General features: G+C 30.8%; 1 protein-coding gene across 1 annotated transcript in view; it reads right to left on the reverse strand.

The window, feature by feature from the left end:
• Positions 1 to 21,046, reverse strand: part of LOC145254756 (iron-sulfur cluster transfer protein NUBPL-like) — a 55,561-nt gene that overhangs the window by 23,750 nt on the left and 10,765 nt on the right. Inside the window, exons 3-5 of the mRNA XM_080113506.1 lie at positions 20,887 to 20,921; positions 18,874 to 18,964; positions 18,091 to 18,130 (exon numbers count right to left, since the gene is read on the reverse strand). Of these exons, the coding sequence (XP_079969632.1) occupies positions 18,091 to 18,130; positions 18,874 to 18,964; positions 20,887 to 20,921 (166 nt within the window). The remainder of the gene's footprint in view (positions 1 to 18,090; positions 18,131 to 18,873; positions 18,965 to 20,886; positions 20,922 to 21,046) is intronic.

Genomic DNA, 21,046 nt, shown 5'->3' on the forward strand with positions numbered 1-21,046 from the left:
ATAAGGCAGATTACCAAATTAAAGTAAAAATTATAAATAATTAAAGTGATAAATAAGGCTGTTTACTAATTAATTGGTTAACTGATGAATAAGGCCGTTTACCAATTAAGTGGTTAAGTTACGAATAAGGCCGTTTACCGATTAATTTTTTAACTCATGAATGAAGCCGTTTACTAATTAATTAGTAAAGTGATAAATAAGGCCAATTACCAGTTAATAGTTTAAGTGATGCATGAGGCCGTTTACCAATTAATTGTTATAATGATGAATAAGGCCGTTTACTAATTAATTGGTTAAGTTACGAATAAGGCTGTTAACCGATTAATTAGTAAAGTGATAAATAAGGTCAATTACCAATTAATTGGTAAAGTGACGAATAAGGCCGTTTACCGATTAATTGTTTAACTCATGAATAAGGCTGTTACTAATTAATTAGTAAAGTGATAAATAAGGCCAATTACCAATAAATTGTTTAAGTGATGAATAAGGCCGTTTACTGATTAATTGGTTAACTGATGAATCAGGCAATTTACCAATTAATTGGTTAGTTACGAATAAGGCCGTTTACCAATTAATTGGTAATCTGATGAATAAGGCCATTCACAAATTAATTGGTTAAGTTACGAATAATGCTGTTTACCGATTAATTGGTAAAGTGATGAATAAGACCGATTACCAATTAATTGGTAAAGTTATGAATAAGGCCGATTACCGATTAATTGGTAAAGTGATGAATAAGGCCAATTACTCTTAATTGGTGAAGTGATGAATAAGACCGATAACCGATTAATTGGTGAAGTGATGAATAAGACCGATAACCGATTAATTGGTCAAGTGACAAATAAGACCGATTACCGAGTAATTGGTAAAGTGATGAATAAGGCCGATTACCGATTAATTGGTAAAGTGATAAATAAGGCCGATTACCGATTAATTGGTAAAATGATGAATAAGGCCGATTACCGATTAATTGGTAAAATGATGAATAAGGCCGATTACCGATTAATTGGTAAAGTGATAAATAAGGCCGATTACCGATTAATTGGTAAAGTGATGAATAAGACCGATTACCGATTAATTGGTCAAGTGACAAATAAGGCCGATTACCAATTAATTGGTACAGTGATGAATAAGGCCGATTACCGATTAATTGGTAAAGTGATGAATAAAGCCGATTACCGATTAATTGGTGAAGTGATGAATGAGACCGATAACCGATTAATTGGTAAAGTGATGAATAAGACCGATTACCGATTAATTGGTCAAGTGGCAAATAAGGCCGATTACCGATTAATTGGTAAAATGATGAATAAGGCCGATTACCGATGAATTGGTAAAGTGATAAATAAGGCCGATTACCGATTAATTGGTAAAATGATGAATAAGGCCGATTACCGATTAATTGGTGAAGTGATAAATACGGCCGATTACCGATTAATTGGTAAAATGATGAATAAGGCCGATTACCGAGTAATTGGTAAAGTGATAAATAAGACCGATTAACGATTAATTGGTCAAGTGACAAATAAAGCTGTTAACCGATTAATTAGTGAAGTGATAAATAAGGCCGTTAACCGATTAATTTGTAAAGTGACGAATAAGGCCGATTATCAAATTAAAGTAATAATTATAAATAATTAAAGTGATAAATAAGGCTGTTTACTAATTAATTGGTTAACTGATGAATAAGGCCGTTTACCAATTAAGTGGTTAAGTTACGAATAAAGCCGTTTACCGATTAATTGTTTAACTCATGAATGAGGCCGTTTACTAATTAATTAGTAAAGTGATAAATAAGGCCAATTACCAGTTAATAGTTTAAGTGATGCATGAGGCCGATTACCAATTAATTGTTATAATGATGAATAAGGCCGTTTACTAATTAATTGGTTAAGTTACGAATAAGGCCGTTAACCGATTAATTAGTAAAGTGATAAATAAGGTCAATTACCAATTAATTGTAAAAGTGACGAATAAGGCTGTTTGCCGATTAATTGGTAAAGTGATAAATAAGGTCAATTACCAATTAATTGTAAAAGTGACGAATAAGGCTGTTTGCCGATTAATTGTTTTACTCATGAATAAGGCTGTTACTAATTAATTGGTTAGTTACGAATAAGGCCGTTTACCAATTAATTGGTTAGTTACGAATAAGGCCATTCACTAATTAATTGGTTAAGTTACGAATAATGCCGTTTACCGATTAATTGGTAAAGTGATGAATTATTCCGATTTCCAATTAATTGGTAAAGTGATGAATAAGGCCGATTTCTGATTAATTGGTAAAGTGATGAAAAAGGCTGATTACCGATTAATTGATCAAGTGACAAATAAGGCCGATTACGGATTAATTGGTAAAATGATGAATAAGGCCGATTACCGATTAATTGGTAAAGTGATAAATAAGGCCGATTACCGATTAATTGTAAAGTAATGAATAAGACCGATTACGAATTAATTGGTAAAGTTATGAATGAGGCCGATTACCGATAGATTGGTGAAGTGATGAATAAAAACGATAACCCATTAATTGGTAAAGTTATAAAAAGACCGATTACCGATTAATTAGTCAAGTGACAAATAAGGCCGATTACCAGTTAATTGGTAAAGTGATAAATAAGGCCGATTACCGATTAATTGGTAAAATGATGAATAAGGCCGATTACCGATTAATTGGTAAAGTTATAAATAAGGCCGATTACCGATTAATTGGTCAAGTGACAAATAATGCCGATTACCGATTAATTGGTAAAGTGATAAATAAGGCCGATTACCGATTAATTGGTAAAGTGATAAATAAGGCCGATTACCGATTAATTGGTAAAGTGATAAATAAGGCCGATTACCGATTAATTGGTAAAATGATGAATAAGGTCGATTACCGATTAATTGGTAAAGTGATAAAAAAGACTGATTACCGATTAATTGGTAAAGTGATGAATAAGACTGATTACCGATTAATTGGTAAAGTGATGAATAAGGTCGATTACCGATTAATTGGTAAAGTGATGAATAAGACTGATTACCGATTAATTGGTAAAGTGATGAATAAGACTGATTACCGATTAATTGGTCAAGTGATGAATAAGACTGATTACCGATTAATTGGTAAAATGATGAATGAGGTCAATTACCGATTAATTGGTAAAGTGATGAATAAGACTGATTACCAATCAATTGGGAAAATGATGAATAAGACTGATTACCGATTAATTGGTCAAGTGATGAATAAGATTGATTACCGATTAATTGGTAAAATGATGAATGAGGTCGATTACCGATTAATTGGTAAAGTGATACATAAGACTGATTACCGATTAATTGGTAAAGTGATGAATAAGACTGATTACCGATTAATTGGTAAAGTGATAAATAAGGCCGATTACCGATTAATTGGTAAAGTGATAAATAAGTCCGATTACCGATTAATTGGTAAAGTGATGAATAAGACCGATTACCGATTAATTGGTAAAGTGATGAATAAGGCCGATGACCGATTAATTGGTGAAATGATGAATAAGGCCGATTACCGATTAATTGGTGAAATGATGAATAAGGCCGATTACCGATTAATTGGTAAAGTGATAAATAAGGCCGATTACCGATTAATTGGTAAAGTGATAAATAAGGCCGATTACCGATTAATTGGTACAATGATAAATAAGGTCGATTACCGATTAATTGGTAAAATGATGAATAAGGTCGATTACCGATTAATTGGTAAAATGATGAATAAGGTTGATTACCGATTAATTGGTAAAGTGATGAATAAGACTGATTACCGATTAATTGGTCAAGTGATGAATAAGACTGATTACCGATTAATTGGTAAAGTGATAAATAAGGCCGATTACCGATTAATTGGTAAAGTGATGAATAAGACTGATTACCGATTAATTGGTAAAGTGATAAATAAGACTGATTACCGATTAATTGGTAAAGTGAGGAATAAGACTGATTACCGATTAATTGGTTAAGTGATGAATAAGACTGGTTACCGATTAATTGGTAAAGTGATAAATAAGACTGATTACCGATTAATTGGTACAGTGATGACTAAGACTGATTACCGATTAATTGGTCAAGTGATGAATAAGACTGATTACCGATTAATTGGTAAAGTGATAACTAAGACCGATTACCGATTAATTGGTAAAGTGATGAATAAGACTGATTACCGATTAATTGGTAAAGTGATAAATAAGACTGATTACCGATTAATTGGTAAAGTGAGGAATAAGACTGATTACCGATTAATTGGTTAAGTGATGAATAAGACTGGTTACCGATTAATTGGTAAAGTGATAAATAAGACTGATTACCGATTAATTGGTACAGTGATGACTAAGACTGATTACCGATTAATTGGTCAAGTGATGAATAAGACTGATTACCGATTAATTGGTAAAGTGATAACTAAGACCGATTACCGATTAATTGGTAAAGTGATGAATAATACAAATTACCGATTAATTGGTCAAGTGATGAATAAGACTGATTACCGATTAATTGGTAAAGTGATTAATAAGACTGATTAACAATTAATTGGGAAAATGATAAACAAGACTGATTACCGATTAATTGGTAAAGTGATAAATAAGGCCGATTACCAATTAATTGATAAAATGATGAATAAGGTCGATTACCAATTAATTGGTAAAATGATGAATAAGGTCGATTACCGATTAATTGGTAAAGTGATGAATAAGACTGATTACCGATTAATTGGTAAAGTGATGAATAAAACTGATTACCGATTAATTGGTAAAGTGATGAATAAGGCCGATTACCGATTAATTGGTACAGTGATAAATAAGACTGATTACCGATTAATTGGTAAAGTGATGAATAAGACTGATTACCGATTAATTGGTCAAGTGATGAATAAGACTGATTACTGATTAATTGGTAAAGTGATAAATAAGGCTGATTACCGATTAATTGGTAAAGTGATGAATAAGGCCGATTACCGATTAATTGGTAAAGTGATAAATAAGGTCGATTACCGATTAATTGGTAAAATGATGAATAAGGTCGATTACCGATTAATTGGTAAAATGATGAATAAGGTCGATTACCGATTAATTGGTAAAATGATGAATAAGGTCGATTACCAATTAATTGGTAAAATGTTGAATAAGGTCGATTACCGATTAATTGGTAAAGTGATGAATAAGACTGATTACCGATTAATTGGTCAAGTGATGAATAAGACTGATCACCGATTAATTGGTAAAGTGATAAATAAGGATGATTACCGATTAATTGGTAAAGTGATGAATAAGACTGATTACCGATTAATTGGTGAAGTGATAAATAAGACTGATTACCGATTAATTGGTCAAGTGATGAATAACACTGATTACCGATTAATTGGTAAAGTGATAAATAAGGCCGATTACCGATTAATTGGTAAAGTGATAAATAAGGTCGATTACTGATTAATTGGTAAAATGATTAATAAAGTCGATTACCGATTAATTGGTAAAATGATGAATAAGGTTGATTACTGATTAATTGGTAAAGTGATGAATAAGACTGATTACCGATTAATTGGTAAAGTGATAAATAAGACTGATTACCGATTAATTGGTAAAGTGATGAATAAGACTGATTACCGATTAATTGGTAAAGTGATAAATAAGGTCGATTACCGATTAATTAGTAAAGTGATTAATAAGGTCGATTACCGATTAATTGGTAAAGTGATAAATAAGGCCGATTACCGATTAATTGGTAAAGTGATAAATAAGGATGATTACCGATTAATTGGTAAAATGATGAATAAGGTCGATTACCGATTAATTGTAAAATGATGAATAAGGTCGATTACCGATTAATTGGTAAAGTGATGAATAAGACTGATTACCGATTAATTGGTCAAGTGATGAATAAGGCCGATTACCGATTAATTGGTAAAGTGATGAATAAGACTGATTACCGATTAATTAGTGTAGTGATAAATAAGACTGATTACCGATTAATTAGTAAAGTGATGAATAAGACTGATTACCGATTAATTGGTCAAGTGATGAATAAGACTGATTACCGATTAATTGGTAAAGTGATAAATAAGCCCGATTACCGATTAATTGGTAAAGTGATAAATAAGGCCGATTACCGATTAATTGGTAAATTGATGAATAAGACTGATTACCGATTAATTTGTGAAGTGATAAATAAGACTGATTACCGATTAATTGGTAAAGTGATGAATAAGACTGATTACCGATTAATTGGTAAAGGGATAAATAAGGCTGATTACCGATTAATTGGTAAAATGATGAATAAGGTCGATTACCAATTAATTGGTAAAGTGATGAATAAGACTGATTACCGATTAATTGGTAAAGTGATGAATAAGACTGATTACCGATTAATAGGTAAAGTGATGAATAAGACTGATTACCGATTAATTGGTAAAGTGATGAATAAGACTGATTACCGATTAATTGGTAAAGTGATGAATAAGACTGATTACCGATTAATTGGTAAAGTGATGAATAAGACTGATTACCGATTAATTGGTAAAGTGATGAATAAGACTGATTACCGATTAATTGGTAAAGTGATGAATAAGACTGATTACCGATTAACTGGTAAAGTGATGAATAAGACAGATTACCGATTAATTAGTGAAGTGATGAATAAGACTGATTACCGATTAATTGGTAAAGTGATGAATAAGACTGATTACCGATTAATTAGTGAAGTGATGAATAAGACTGATTACCAATTAATTGGTAAAGTGATGAATAAGACTGATTACCGATTAATTGGTAAAGTGATGAATAAGACTGATTACCGATTAATTGGTAAAGTGATGAATAAGACTGATTACCAATTAATTGGTAAAGTGATGAATAAGACTGATTACCGATTAATTGGTAAAGTGATGAATAAGACTGATTTCCGATTAATTGGTAAAGTGATGAATAAGACTGATTACCAATTAATTGGTAAAGTGATGAATAAGACTGATTACCGATTAATTGGAAAAGTGATGAATAAGACTGATTACCGATTAATTGGTAAAGTGATGAATAAGACTGATTACCGATTAATTGGTAAAGTGATGAATAAGACTGATTACCGATTAACTGGTAAAGTGATGAATAAGACTGATTACCGATTAATTGGTAAAGTGATAAATAAGGTTGATTACCGATTAATTGGTAAAATGATAAATAAGGTCGATTACCGATTAATTGGTAAAGTGATAAATAATGCCGATTACCGATTAATTGGTAAAGTGATAAATAAGGTCGATTACCGATTAATTGGTAAAGTGATGAATAAGACTAATTACCGATTAATTGGTCAAGTGATGAATAAGACTGATTACCGATTAATTGGTAAAGTGATGAATAAGACTGATTACCGATTAATTGGTAAAGGGATAAATAAGGCTGATTACCGATTAATTGGTAAAATGATGAATAAGGTCGATTACCAATTAATTGGTAAAGTGATGAATAAGACTGATTACCGATTAATTGGTAAAGTGATGAATAAGACTGATTACCGATTAATAGGTAAAGTGATGAATAAGACTGATTACCGATTAATTGGTAAAGTGATGAATAAGACTGATTACCGATTAATTGGTAAAGTGATGAATAAGACTGATTACCGATTAATTGGTAAAGTGATGAATAAGACTGATTACCGATTAATTGGTAAAGTGATGAATAAGACTGATTACCGATTAATTGGTAAAGTGATGAATAAGACTGATTACCGATTAACTGGTAAAGTGATGAATAAGACAGATTACCGATTAATTAGTGAAGTGATGAATAAGACTGATTACCGATTAATTGGTAAAGTGATGAATAAGACTGATTACCGATTAATTAGTGAAGTGATGAATAAGACTGATTACCAATTAATTGGTAAAGTGATGAATAAGACTGATTACCGATTAATTGGTAAAGTGATGAATAAGACTGATTACCGATTAATTGGTAAAGTGATGAATAAGACTGATTACCAATTAATTGGTAAAGTGATGAATAAGACTGATTACCGATTAATTGGTAAAGTGATGAATAAGACTGATTTCCGATTAATTGGTAAAGTGATGAATAAGACTGATTACCAATTAATTGGTAAAGTGATGAATAAGACTGATTACCGATTAATTGGAAAAGTGATGAATAAGACTGATTACCGATTAATTGGTAAAGTGATGAATAAGACTGATTACCGATTAATTGGTAAAGTGATGAATAAGACTGATTACCGATTAACTGGTAAAGTGATGAATAAGACTGATTACCGATTAATTGGTAAAGTGATAAATAAGGTTGATTACCGATTAATTGGTAAAATGATAAATAAGGTCGATTACCGATTAATTGGTAAAGTGATAAATAATGCCGATTACCGATTAATTGGTAAAGTGATAAATAAGGTCGATTACCGATTAATTGGTAAAGTGATGAATAAGACTAATTACCGATTAATTGGTCAAGTGATGAATAAGGCCGATTACCGATTAATTTGTAAAGTGATGAATAAGACTGATTACCGATTAATTAGTCAAGTGATAAATAAGACTGATTACCGATTAATTAGTAAAGTGATGAATAAGACTGATTACCGATTAATTGGTCAAGTGATGAATAAGACTGATTACCGATTAATTGGTAAAGTGATAAATAAGCCCGATTACCGATTAATTGGTAAAGTGATAAATAAGGCCGATTACCGATTAATTGGTAAAGTGATGAATAAGACTGATTACCGATTAATTGGTGAAGTGATAAATAAGACTGATTACAGATTAATTGGTAAAGTGATGAATAAGACTGATTACCGATTAATTGGTAAAGGGATAAATAAGGCTGATTACCGATTAATTGGTAAAATGATGAATAAGGTCGATTACCAATTAATTGGTAAAGTGATGAATAAGACTGATTACCGATTAATTGGTAAAGTGATGAATAAGACTGATTACCGATTAATAGGTAAAGTGATGAATAAGACTGATTACCGATTAATTGGTAAAGTGATGAATAAGACTGATTACCGATTAATTGGTAAAGTGATGAATAAGACTGATTACCGATTAATTGGTAAAGTGATGAATAAGACTGATTACCAATTTATTGGTAAAGTGATGAATAAGACTGATTACCGATTAACTGATAAAGTGATGAATAAGACTGATTACCGATTAATTAGTGAAGTGATGAATAAGACTGATTACCGATTAATTGGTAAAGTGATGAATAAGACTGATTACCGATTAATTAGTGAAGTGATGAATAAGACTGATTACCAATTAATTGGTAAAGTGATGAATAAGACTGATTACCGATTAATTGGTAAAGTGATGAATAAGACTGATTACCGATTAATTGGTAAAGTGATGAATAAGACTGATCACCAATTAATTGGTAAAGTGATGAATAAGACTGATTACCAATTAATTGGTAAAGTGATGAATAAGACTGATTACCGATTAATTGGTAAAGTGATGAATAAGACTGATTACCGATTAATTGGTAAAGTGATGAATAAGACTGATTACCAATTAATTGGTAAAGTGATGAATAAGACTGATTACCGATTAATTGGTAAAGTGATGAATAAGACTGATTACCGATTAATTGGTAAAGTGATAAATAAGACTGATTACCGATTAATTGGTAAAGTGATGAATAAGACTGATTACCGATTAACTGGTAAAGTGATGAATAAGACTGATTACCGATTAATTGGTAAAAAGATAAATAAGACTGATTACCGATTAATTGGTCAAGTGATGAATAAGACTGATTACCGATTAATTGGTAAAGTGATAAATAAGGCCGATTACCGATTAATTGGTAAAGTGATAAATAAGGTCGATTACCGATTAATTGGTAAAATGATGAATAAGGTCGATTACCGATTAATTGGTAAAATTATGAATAAGGTCGATTACTGATTAATTGGTAAAATTATGAATAAGGTCGATTACCGATTAATTGGTAAAGTGATGAATAAGACTGATTACCGATTAATTGGTCAAGTGATGAATAAGACTGATTACCGATTAATTGGTAAAGTGATAAATAAGGCCGAGTACCGATTAATTGGTAAAGTGATGAATAAGACTGATTACTGATTAATTGGTGAAGTGATAAATAAGACTGATTACCGATTAATTGGTAAAGTGATGAATAAGACTGATTACCGATTAATTGGTAAAATGATGAATAAGGTCGATAACCGATTAATTGGTAAAATGATGAATAAGACTGATTACCGATTAATTGGTAAAGTGATGAATAAAACTGATTACCGATTAATTGGTAAAGTGATGAATAAGGCCGATTACCGATTAATTGGTAAAGTGATAAATAAGACTGATTACCGATTAATTGGTAAAGTGATGAATAAGACTGATTACCGATTAATTGGTCAAGTGATAAATAAGACTGATTACCGATTAATTGGTAAAGTGATAAATAAGGCTGATTACCGATTAATTGGTAAAGTGATGAATAAGACTGATTACCGATTAATTGGTGAAGTGATAAATAAGACTGATTACCGATTAATTGGTAAAGTGATGAATAAGACTGATTACCGATTAATTGGTAAAATGATGAATAAGGTCGATTACCGATTAATTGGTAAAGTGATGAATAAGGCCGATTACCGATTAATTGGTAAAGTGATGAATAAGACTGATTACCGATTAATTGGTAAAGTGATGAATAAGGTCGATTACCGATTAATTGGTAAAGTGATAAATATGACTGATTACCGATTAATTGGTAAAGTGATGAATAAGACTGATTACCGATTAATTGGTCAAGTGATGAATAAGGCCGATTACCGATTAATTGGTAAAGTGATGAATAAGACTGATTTCCGATTAATTAGTGAAGTGATAAATAAGACTGATTACCGATTAATTAGTAAAGTGATGAATAAGACTGATTACCGATTAATTGGTCAAGTGATGAATAAGACTGATTACCGATTAATTGGTAAAGTGATAAATAAGCCCGATTACCGATTAATTGGTAAAGTGATAAATAAGGCCGATTACCGATTAATTGGTAAAGTGATGAATAAGACTGATTACTGATTAATTGGTGAAGTGATAAATAAGACTGATTACCGATTAATTGGTAAAGTGATGAATAAGACTGATTACCGATTAATTGGTAAAGGGATAAATAAGGCTGATTACCGATTAATTGGTAAAATGATGAATAAGGTCGATTACCAATTAATTGGTAAAGTGATGAATAAGACTGATTACCGATTAATTGGTAACGTTATGAATAAGACTGATTACCGATTAATAGGTAAAGTGATGAATAAGACTGATTACCGATTAATTGGTAAAGTGATGAATAAGACTGATTACCGATTAATTGGTAAAGTGATGAATAAGACTGATTACCGATTAATTGGTAAAGTTATGAATAAGACTGATTACCAATTAATTGGTAAAGTGATGAATAAGACTGATTACCGATTAACTGGTAAAGTGATGAATAAGACTGATTACCGATTAATTAGTGAAGTGATGAATAAGACTGATTACCGATTAATTGGTAAAGTGATGAATAAGACTGATTACCGATTAATTAGTGAAGTGATGAATAAGACTGATTACCAATTAATTGGTAAAGTGATGAATAAGACTGATTACCGATTAATTGGTAAAGTGATGAATAAGACTGATTACCGATTAATTGGTAAAGTGATGAATAAGACTGATTACCGATTAATTGGTAAAGTGATGAATAAGACTGATTACCGATTAACTGGTAAAGTGATGAATAAGACTGATTACCGATTAATTGGTAAAGTGATAAATAAGACTGATTACCGATTAATTGGTCAAGTGATGAATAAGACTGATTACCGATTAATTGGTAAAGTGATAAATAAGGCCGATTACCGATTAATTGGTAAAGTGATAAATAAGGTCGATTACCGATTAATTGGTAAAATGATGAATAAGGTCGATTACCGATTAATTGGTAAAATTATGAATAAGGTCGATTACTGATTAATTGGTAAAATTATGAATAAGGTCGATTACCGATTAATTGGTAAAGTGATGAATAAGACTGATTACCGATTAATTGGTAAAGTGATGAATAAGACTGATTACCGATTAATTGGTAAAGTGATAAATAAGGCCGATTACCGATTAATTGGTAAAGTGATGAATAAGACTGATTACTGATTAATTGGTGAAGTGATAAATAAGACTGATTACCGATTAATTGGTAAAGTGATGAATAAGACTGATTACCGATTAATTGGTAAAGTGATGAATAAGACTGATTACCAATTAATTGGTAAAGTGATGAATAAGACTGATTACCGATTAATTGGTGAAGTGATAAATAAGACTGATTACCGATTAATTGGTAAAGTGATGAATAAGACTGATTACCGATTAATTGGTAAAGGGATAAATAAGGCTGATTACCGATTAATTGGTAAAATGATGAATAAGGTCGATTACCAATTAATTGGTAAAGTGATGAATAAGACTGATTACCGATTAATTGGTAAAGTGATGAATAAGACTGATTACCGATTAATAGGTAAAGTGATGAATAAGACTGATTACCGATTAATTGGTAAAGTGATGAATAAGACTGATTACCGATTAATTGGTAAAGTGATGAATAAGACTGATTACCGATTAATTGGTAAAGTGATGAATAAGACTGATTACCAATTAATTGGTAAAGTGATGAATAAGACTGATTACCGATTAACTGGTAAAGTGATGAATAAGACTTATTACCGATTAATTAGTGAAGTGATGAATACGACTGATTACCGATTAATTAGTGAAGTGATAAAAAAGACTGATTACCGATTAATTAGTAAAGTGATGAATAAGACTGATTACCGATTAATTGGTCAAGTGATGAATAAGACTGATTACCGATTGATTGGTAAAGTGATAAATAAGCCCGATTACCGATTAATTGGTAAAGTGATAAATAAGGCCGATTACCGATTAATTGGTAAAGTGATGAATAAGACTGATTACCGATTAATTGGTGAAGTGATAAATAAGACTGATTACCGATTAATTGGTAAAGTGATAAATAATGCCGATTACCGATTAATTGGTAAAGGGATAAATAAGATTGATTACCGATTAATTGGTAAAGTGATGAATAAGACTGATTACCGATTAATTGGTAAAGTGATGAATAAGACTGATTACCTATTAATTGGTAAAGTGATGAATAAGACTGATTACCGATTAATTAGTGAAGTGATGAATAAGACTGATTACCAATTAATTGGTAAAGTGATGAATAAGACTGATTACCGATTAATTGGTAAAGTGATGAATAAGACTGATTACCGATTAATTGGTAAAGTGATGAATAAGACTGATTACCAATTAATTGGTAAAGTGATGAATAAGACTGATTACCAATTAATTGGTAAAGTGATGAATAAGACTGATTACCGATTAATTGGTAAAGTGATGAATAAGACTGATTACCGATTAATTGGTAAAGTGATGAATAAGACTGATTACCAATTAATTGGTAAAGTGATGAATAAGACTGATTACCGATTAATTGGTAAAGTGATGAATAAGACTGATTACCGATTAATTGGTAAAGTGATGAATAAGACTGATTACCGATTAATTGGTAAAGTGATGAATAAGACTGATTACCGATTAACTGGTAAAGTGATGAATAAGACTGATTACCGATTAATTGGTAAAGTGATAAATTAGACTGATTACCGATTAATTGGTCAAGTGATGAATAAGACTGATTACCGATTAATTGGTAAAGTGATAAATAAGGCCGATTACCGATTAATTGGTAAAGTGATAAATAAGGTCGATTACCGATTAATTGGTAAAATGATGAATAAGGTCGATTACCGATTAATTGGTAAAATTATGAATAAGGTCGATTACTGATTAATTGGTAAAATTATGAATAAGGTCGATTACTGATTAATTGGTAAAGTGATGAATAAGACTGATTACCGATTAATTGGTCAAGTGATGAATAAGACTGATTACCGATTAATTGGTAAAGTGATAAATAAGGCCGATTACCGATTAATTGGTAAAGTGATGAATAAGACTGATTACTGATTAATTGGTGAAGTGATAAATAAGACTGATTACCGATTAATTGGTAAAGTGATGAATAAGACTGATGACTGATTAATTGGTAAAATGATGAATAAGGTCGATTACCGATTAATTGGTAAAGTGATGAATAAGACTGATTACCGATTAATTGGTAAAGTGATGAATAAAACTGATTACCGATTAATTGGTAAAGTGATGAATAAGGCCGATTACCGATTAATTGGTAAAGTGATAAATAAGACTGATTACCGATTAATTGGTAAAGTGATGAATAAGACTGATTACCGATTAATTGGTAAAGTGATGAATAAGACTGATTACCAATTAATTGGTAAAGTGATGAATAAGACTGATTACCGATTAACTGGTAAAGTGATGAATAAGACTTATTACCGATTAATTAGTGAAGTGATGAATACGACTGATTACCGATTAATTAGTGAAGTGATAAAAAAGACTGATTACCGATTAATTAGTAAAGTGATGAATAAGACTGATTACCGATTAATTGGTCAAGTGATGAATAAGACTGATTACCGATTGATTGGTAAAGTGATAAATAAGCCCGATTACCGATTAATTGGTAAAGTGATAAATAAGGCCGATTACCGATTAATTGGTAAAGTGATGAATAAGACTGATTACCGATTAATTGGTGAAGTGATAAATAAGACTGATTACCGATTAATTGGTAAAGTGATAAATAATGCCGATTACCGATTAATTGGTAAAGGGATAAATAAGATTGATTACCGATTAATTGGTAAAGTGATGAATAAGACTGATTACCGATTAATTGGTAAAGTGATGAATAAGACTGATTACCTATTAATTGGTAAAGTGATGAATAAGACTGATTACCGATTAATTAGTGAAGTGATGAATAAGACTGATTACCAATTAATTGGTAAAGTGATGAATAAGACTGATTACCGATTAATTGGTAAAGTGATGAATAAGACTGATTACCGATTAATTGGTAAAGTGATGAATAAGACTGATTACCAATTAATTGGTAAAGTGATGAATAAGACTGATTACCAATTAATTGGTAAAGTGATGAATAAGACTGATTACCGATTAATTGGTAAAGTGATGAATAAGACTGATTACCGATTAATTGGTAAAGTGATGAATAAGACTGATTACCAATTAATTGGTAAAGTGATGAATAAGACTGATTACCGATTAATTGGTAAAGTGATGAATAAGACTGATTACCGATTAATTGGTAAAGTGATGAATAAGACTGATTACCGATTAATTGGTAAAGTGATGAATAAGACTGATTACCGATTAACTGGTAAAGTGATGAATAAGACTGATTACCGATTAATTGGTAAGGTGATAAATTAGACTGATTACCGATTAATTGGTCAAGTGATGAATAAGACTGATTACCGATTAATTGGTAAAGTGATAAATAAGGCCGATTACCGATTAATTGGTAAAGTGATAAATAAGGTCGATTACCGATTAATTGGTAAAATGATGAATAAGGTCGATTACCGATTAATTGGTAAAATTATGAATAAGGTCGATTACTGATTAATTGGTGAAATTATGAATAAGGTCGATTACTGATTAATTGGTAAAGTGATGAATAAGACTGATTACCGATTAATTGGTCAAGTGATGAATAAGACTGATTACCGATTAATTGGTAAAGTGATAAATAAGGCCGATTACCGATTAATTGGTAAAGTGATGAATAAGACTGATTACTGATTAATTGGTGAAGTGATAAATAAGACTGATTACCGATTAATTGGTAAAGTGATGAATAAGACTGATGACTGATTAATTGGTAAAATGATGAATAAGGTCGATTACCGATTAATTGGTAAAGTGATGAATAAGACTGATTACCGATTAATTGGTAAAGTGATGAATAAAACTGATTACCGATTAATTGGTAAAGTGATGAATAAGGCCGATTACCGATTAATTGGTAAAGTGATAAATAAGACTGATTACCGATTAATTGGTAAAGTGATGAATAAGACTGATTACCGATTAATTGGTCAAGTGATGAATAAGACTGATTACCGATTAATTGGTAAAGTGATAAATAAGGCTGATTACCGATTAATTGGTAAAGTGATGAATAAGACTGATTACCGATTAATTGGTAAAGTGATGAATAAGACTGATTATCGATTAATTGGTAAAATGATGAATAAGGTCGATTACCGATTAATTGGTAAAGTGATGAATAAGGCCGATTACCGATTAATTGGTAAAGTGATGAATAAGACTGATTACCGATTAATTGGTAAAGTGATGAATAAGGTCGATTACCGATTAATTGGTAAAGTGATGAATAAGACTGATTACCGATTAATTGGTAAAGTGATGAATAAAACTGATTACCGATTAATTGGTAAAGTGATAAATAAGGCCAATTACCGATTAATTGATAAAGTGATGAATAAGACTGATTACCGATTAATTGGTCAAGTGACAAATAAGTCCGATTACCAATTAATTGGTAAAGTGATAAATAAGGCCGATTACCGATTAATTGGTAAAGTGATAAATAAGGCCGATTACCGATTAATTGGTGAAGTGATGAATAAGGTCGATTACCGATTAATTGGTAAAGTGATGAATAAGGTCGATTACCGATTAATTGGTCAAGTGACAAATATTTCCGATTACCAATTAATTGGTAAAGTGATGAATAAGGCCGATTGCCGATTAATTGGTAAAATGATTAATAAGGCCGATTACCGATTAATTGGTAAAATGATGAATAAGGCCGATTACCGATTAATTGGTAAAATGATTAATAAGGCCGATTACCGATTTATTGGTAAAATGATGATTAAGGCCGATTACCGATTAATTGGTAAAGTGATAAATAAGGCCGATTACCGATTAATTGGTAAAATTATGAATAAGGCCGATTACCGATTAATTGGTAAAGTGATAAATAAGGCCGATTACCGATTAATTGGTAAAGTGATAAATAAGGCCGATTACCAATTAATTTGTAAAGTTATGAATAAGGCCGATTATCAATTAATTGGTAAAGTAAGGCCGGTCACTGATTAATTGGTTAACTGATGAATAAGGCTGTTCACCGATTAATTAGTTAACTGATGAATAAGGCCGTTTACCGATTAATTGGTAAAGTGATAAATAAGGCCGAGTACTGATTAATTGGTTAAGTGACGAATAAGGCCGATTACTGATTAATTGGTTAAGTGACGAATTATGCCGATTTCTGATTATCTGCCAATTAATCTGTGTATTTTTATTCTCAATCATTAAACTACCAATTGATATTATCAATGTGTATCCTTGATTGGCTTTTAACCTGGATAAGTAGCGACTCATTAGTATAAAAATAAAGAACTGGGCTTAGGTAATTGGCCAGCTAAGCAATATTTATGAAATCTAAGAATGATTAAAATTTTGGTTATACGGTCGACTGTTTTCTTCTTAAGAATATTCTGACCAATGTAACCTCAGACCTTCTTCAGATGTATCTTGTTGAACTCTGGAATTTGCATAGAATTTTGACTTGAAACCTTAGTTTAATTAATGAACAGAGTATACTCAGCCATGTCTTAAACAATATTAAGAATACAATTGCAAATTATTGCAATTGTATTCTTAATATTGTCCGCATTGAGGATTGAACCTTCAACCCCCAGAAGAATGGCACTTAGAACTGAATTTTATGTTGTTCTTTATCTGTTATGCTATGATTCCTTGTCATGGAATGGGAGCATGTTACTCTTGTGGATTAAATAAAGAGTTCTGTTCAAAATTCTGTACAGACATCTGAGTTCGACAAGATACACCTGAAGAAGGTTGGAGGTTACATTGGCCGAAATATTACGAAAATAACAATTACGATAAGGATTGTAGTTCAAATCATCTGAATTATGAATTCACAAAAATTCAGAAACAACTGCTTTTATGAAAAATAAAAATAAAAAAAAATAAATGAAAGAAATAATCACCATTTTATTCCAAAATTTGTCAACGGTCGCATTAAATTGTCTGAAAAATAAATGATCATAAAATTTAAATTTTTTTTTACTTGCATAAAAATAGTTTTCTGGCAAAAAAAAAAAATTTTTATTTGCCAAAAATTTTTTTTACTTGTACAAAAAAATTGTTTTTACTTGCATAAAAATTTTTTATAACTTGTATAATTTTTTATTTTGTTTTATTACTTGTATAATTTTTTTATTTTTCATAATTTTTTTATTTGCATAAAAAATTTTCTTTTTTACATGCATAAAAATTTTTTACTTGCATAAAAATTGTTTTACTTGCATAATTTATTTTTACTTTCATAAAAAATTGTAAAATATATGACTACCTCTACCTACCCGGAGTTGCCTGGAATGCAGTAAAGTCAGTTCAGCTTTTAATTTTTATTTGTTTGCATATTTTTAAACTAAAGATAGACAACTCCTATTATATTCCTCAACTTAAAATATGAGTTATACCCCTTGTTAATTTTTCTGTTCAGACGCTTATTTAAAAATGTTTCAAATTACCAGTCATCTAGGCTGAACTACTTAATTTAAAAAATAATTTGTAGAAAAATATCTTGTTAGATTGAAAATAACATGGTACAACAATAACAAATAAAAATTGGCTAGTCAGAAGGAAATTTTGATTTGTCAGCTTAGAACCAATTTTTAAAATCAAACTGACTTTTCTTTATATATTAGATAATGCAACAGATTTTATATTAATCTTAACAACTTATACAACTTTTTTACATTACTTACTTGATGTGAGTTCAGGTTCCGCATTCAAGTTCATCAGATGAGGAATCGAAGGTCCAAAAATGTCAGCATCCAAAATTCCAACAGAGAGCCGCTTCAAAGAGACAGAATGATCCACAATTAAACATTTGGTAAAGGCACCGTGTTTCGAGATGGTGCCAACAACAGTGCACGAGATATCTATTCCTTCCCACTGCTAGAAGATTCAGAACAGGGCCAGAAATGAGGAAAGAAAAAGCCAACACACTTGAGTGTGTGCGTTGTGGCCAGGAGGATAAATGAACAGATTTCAGACTTTATGAGTATCAGCAGGAGGACGATAGAAAGGAATTGAAAGATTTGAGATTCAACTAGAGTGCGACATCAGAGGGAAAAGCTCATGAGTGATGATCTGACATCATCAGAACTCTGGAGTTCATCGATTAAGTTCAGTAGAGCATTGCAAATGAACCAAGCAAGTCGATGCATGCATTCTCAGAAGAGAAAGATGCAGATGAAAATCTCAAAAGACATCCACTACATTTCTTGCAAGAAGAGAAAAGAACAATTTCTTTTAAAAGACAATGCAAGAAAAGCAAGAGTAGCATACAAAGAAGTTGATCAACAATTTGAAACTGGAGCCATTCAAAATTATGCTCAAAGTAATGCTGATAGAGTTTTCAGTGATATTCCTATTTCTTCGCTTGAGTTCATTACCTCCCCCCTTCTTTGCAAATGAACCGAAGTGTAACATTACCCAACATGCTGTAGCCCCAGTCGCAAAATAGACAAAGAATAGGAAAGAACTTCAACTGGCTTTTTCCTGTTAACTCTACTTAGTTATAACTAGTTGACCGAAACATACTCATAAATGTATGTGATGCCTAAATGTTTATATATATATATATATATATAAAATAAAGTAAAAATCATGTTATTGAAAATTTATTCAAATTTAAAAAAAAAACATTATAAACCCGTAAGGAAGGTATACAAACTTTTTAATTATTCGACAAGGAATACAAATAAAACAAGAAAAACCTTATTCCATGGAGTTTCGAAGAATGTAAGTCTTCTCATCAGAGGGAAGAAGTTTGCAAAATATACGATAAATTCTTTTGCAGGTTAATGTATTAAAGGAAACAAACAATATGAAATAAATCATATTTGCATCCAAAACGTCATTTAACAGTCAAAGACAATTTAATATATATATATATATAGCCAGTAGAGTTTAGTTTCCTAGAAGTGCATCCAATGAAACAACATGTGTTTGCCAAAGAGTGCTCAATGAGTAAACAGAGCAGGTATATGAAATTTATTTATACAAACATTGATGGCTACATATGTGTATACATGTTTCTGTAATCACCCGCATTGGGGGATTACGTCTTCAGGACAAGTTCTCGACGATAATTCTTGGCCTGAAGACGTAATCCCCCAACGCGGATGATTACAGAAACATGTATGCACATATGTAGCCATCAATGTTTGTATAAATAAATTTCACATATATATATATATATGAAATATCTAGAAAGAAAGAGCGAGACAGTATTGCAACATAATCAAACAATTTGTATTAATTGTGATTCATTGGATTACTGTTCTCAACGGTTCGGTCGATGTAACCTTCAACATTCTTCAGATATATCTCATTGAACTTGGAAATGTTTCTGTTGAACTCGTGGAGTAAATAAAGGGTTCCTTTCAAATTTCCAAATTCCCGAGTTCAACAGAAACATTTCTGAGTTCGACGATGAATCCAAATAATACAAATAACCAATCCTCATCTAAAAAAATTCAGAAACATCAGAATCAAACAAATCTCTTTAATACCAATCTCAACAATCAGTTTCAAGGTCATTAATGGTACAGCAATATTAGATTATAATTCATAATGTTCATATTTCAATTGTTTTCTCTCAAATGAAATCTTTTCTCAGGTTTAGAACTCATGTATTCCATACACAGGACTTTATTCTTTACATCACAGAAATCATTAGGAAATAAATGTAGGAATGACAAAGTACTTACTGGATCAGCAGCAGATATACCAAGAGCCAGGTTAACTGAAAAATATTTAAGTTTTTATTTACTTATATCCTCATGGAAATTTTGGTACAAAATTGTGTAAAGAAAAAAGAATTAAAAAAAATCTCATTTCAATATAAAACGAAACACTATTTAAAATTTC

This window comes from Euprymna scolopes, chromosome 30 (genome assembly GCF_053919585.1).
Source record: "Euprymna scolopes isolate OS-2025 chromosome 30, ASM5391958v1, whole genome shotgun sequence".
NCBI classification, from domain to species: Eukaryota; Metazoa; Mollusca; class Cephalopoda; order Sepiida; family Sepiolidae; genus Euprymna; species Euprymna scolopes.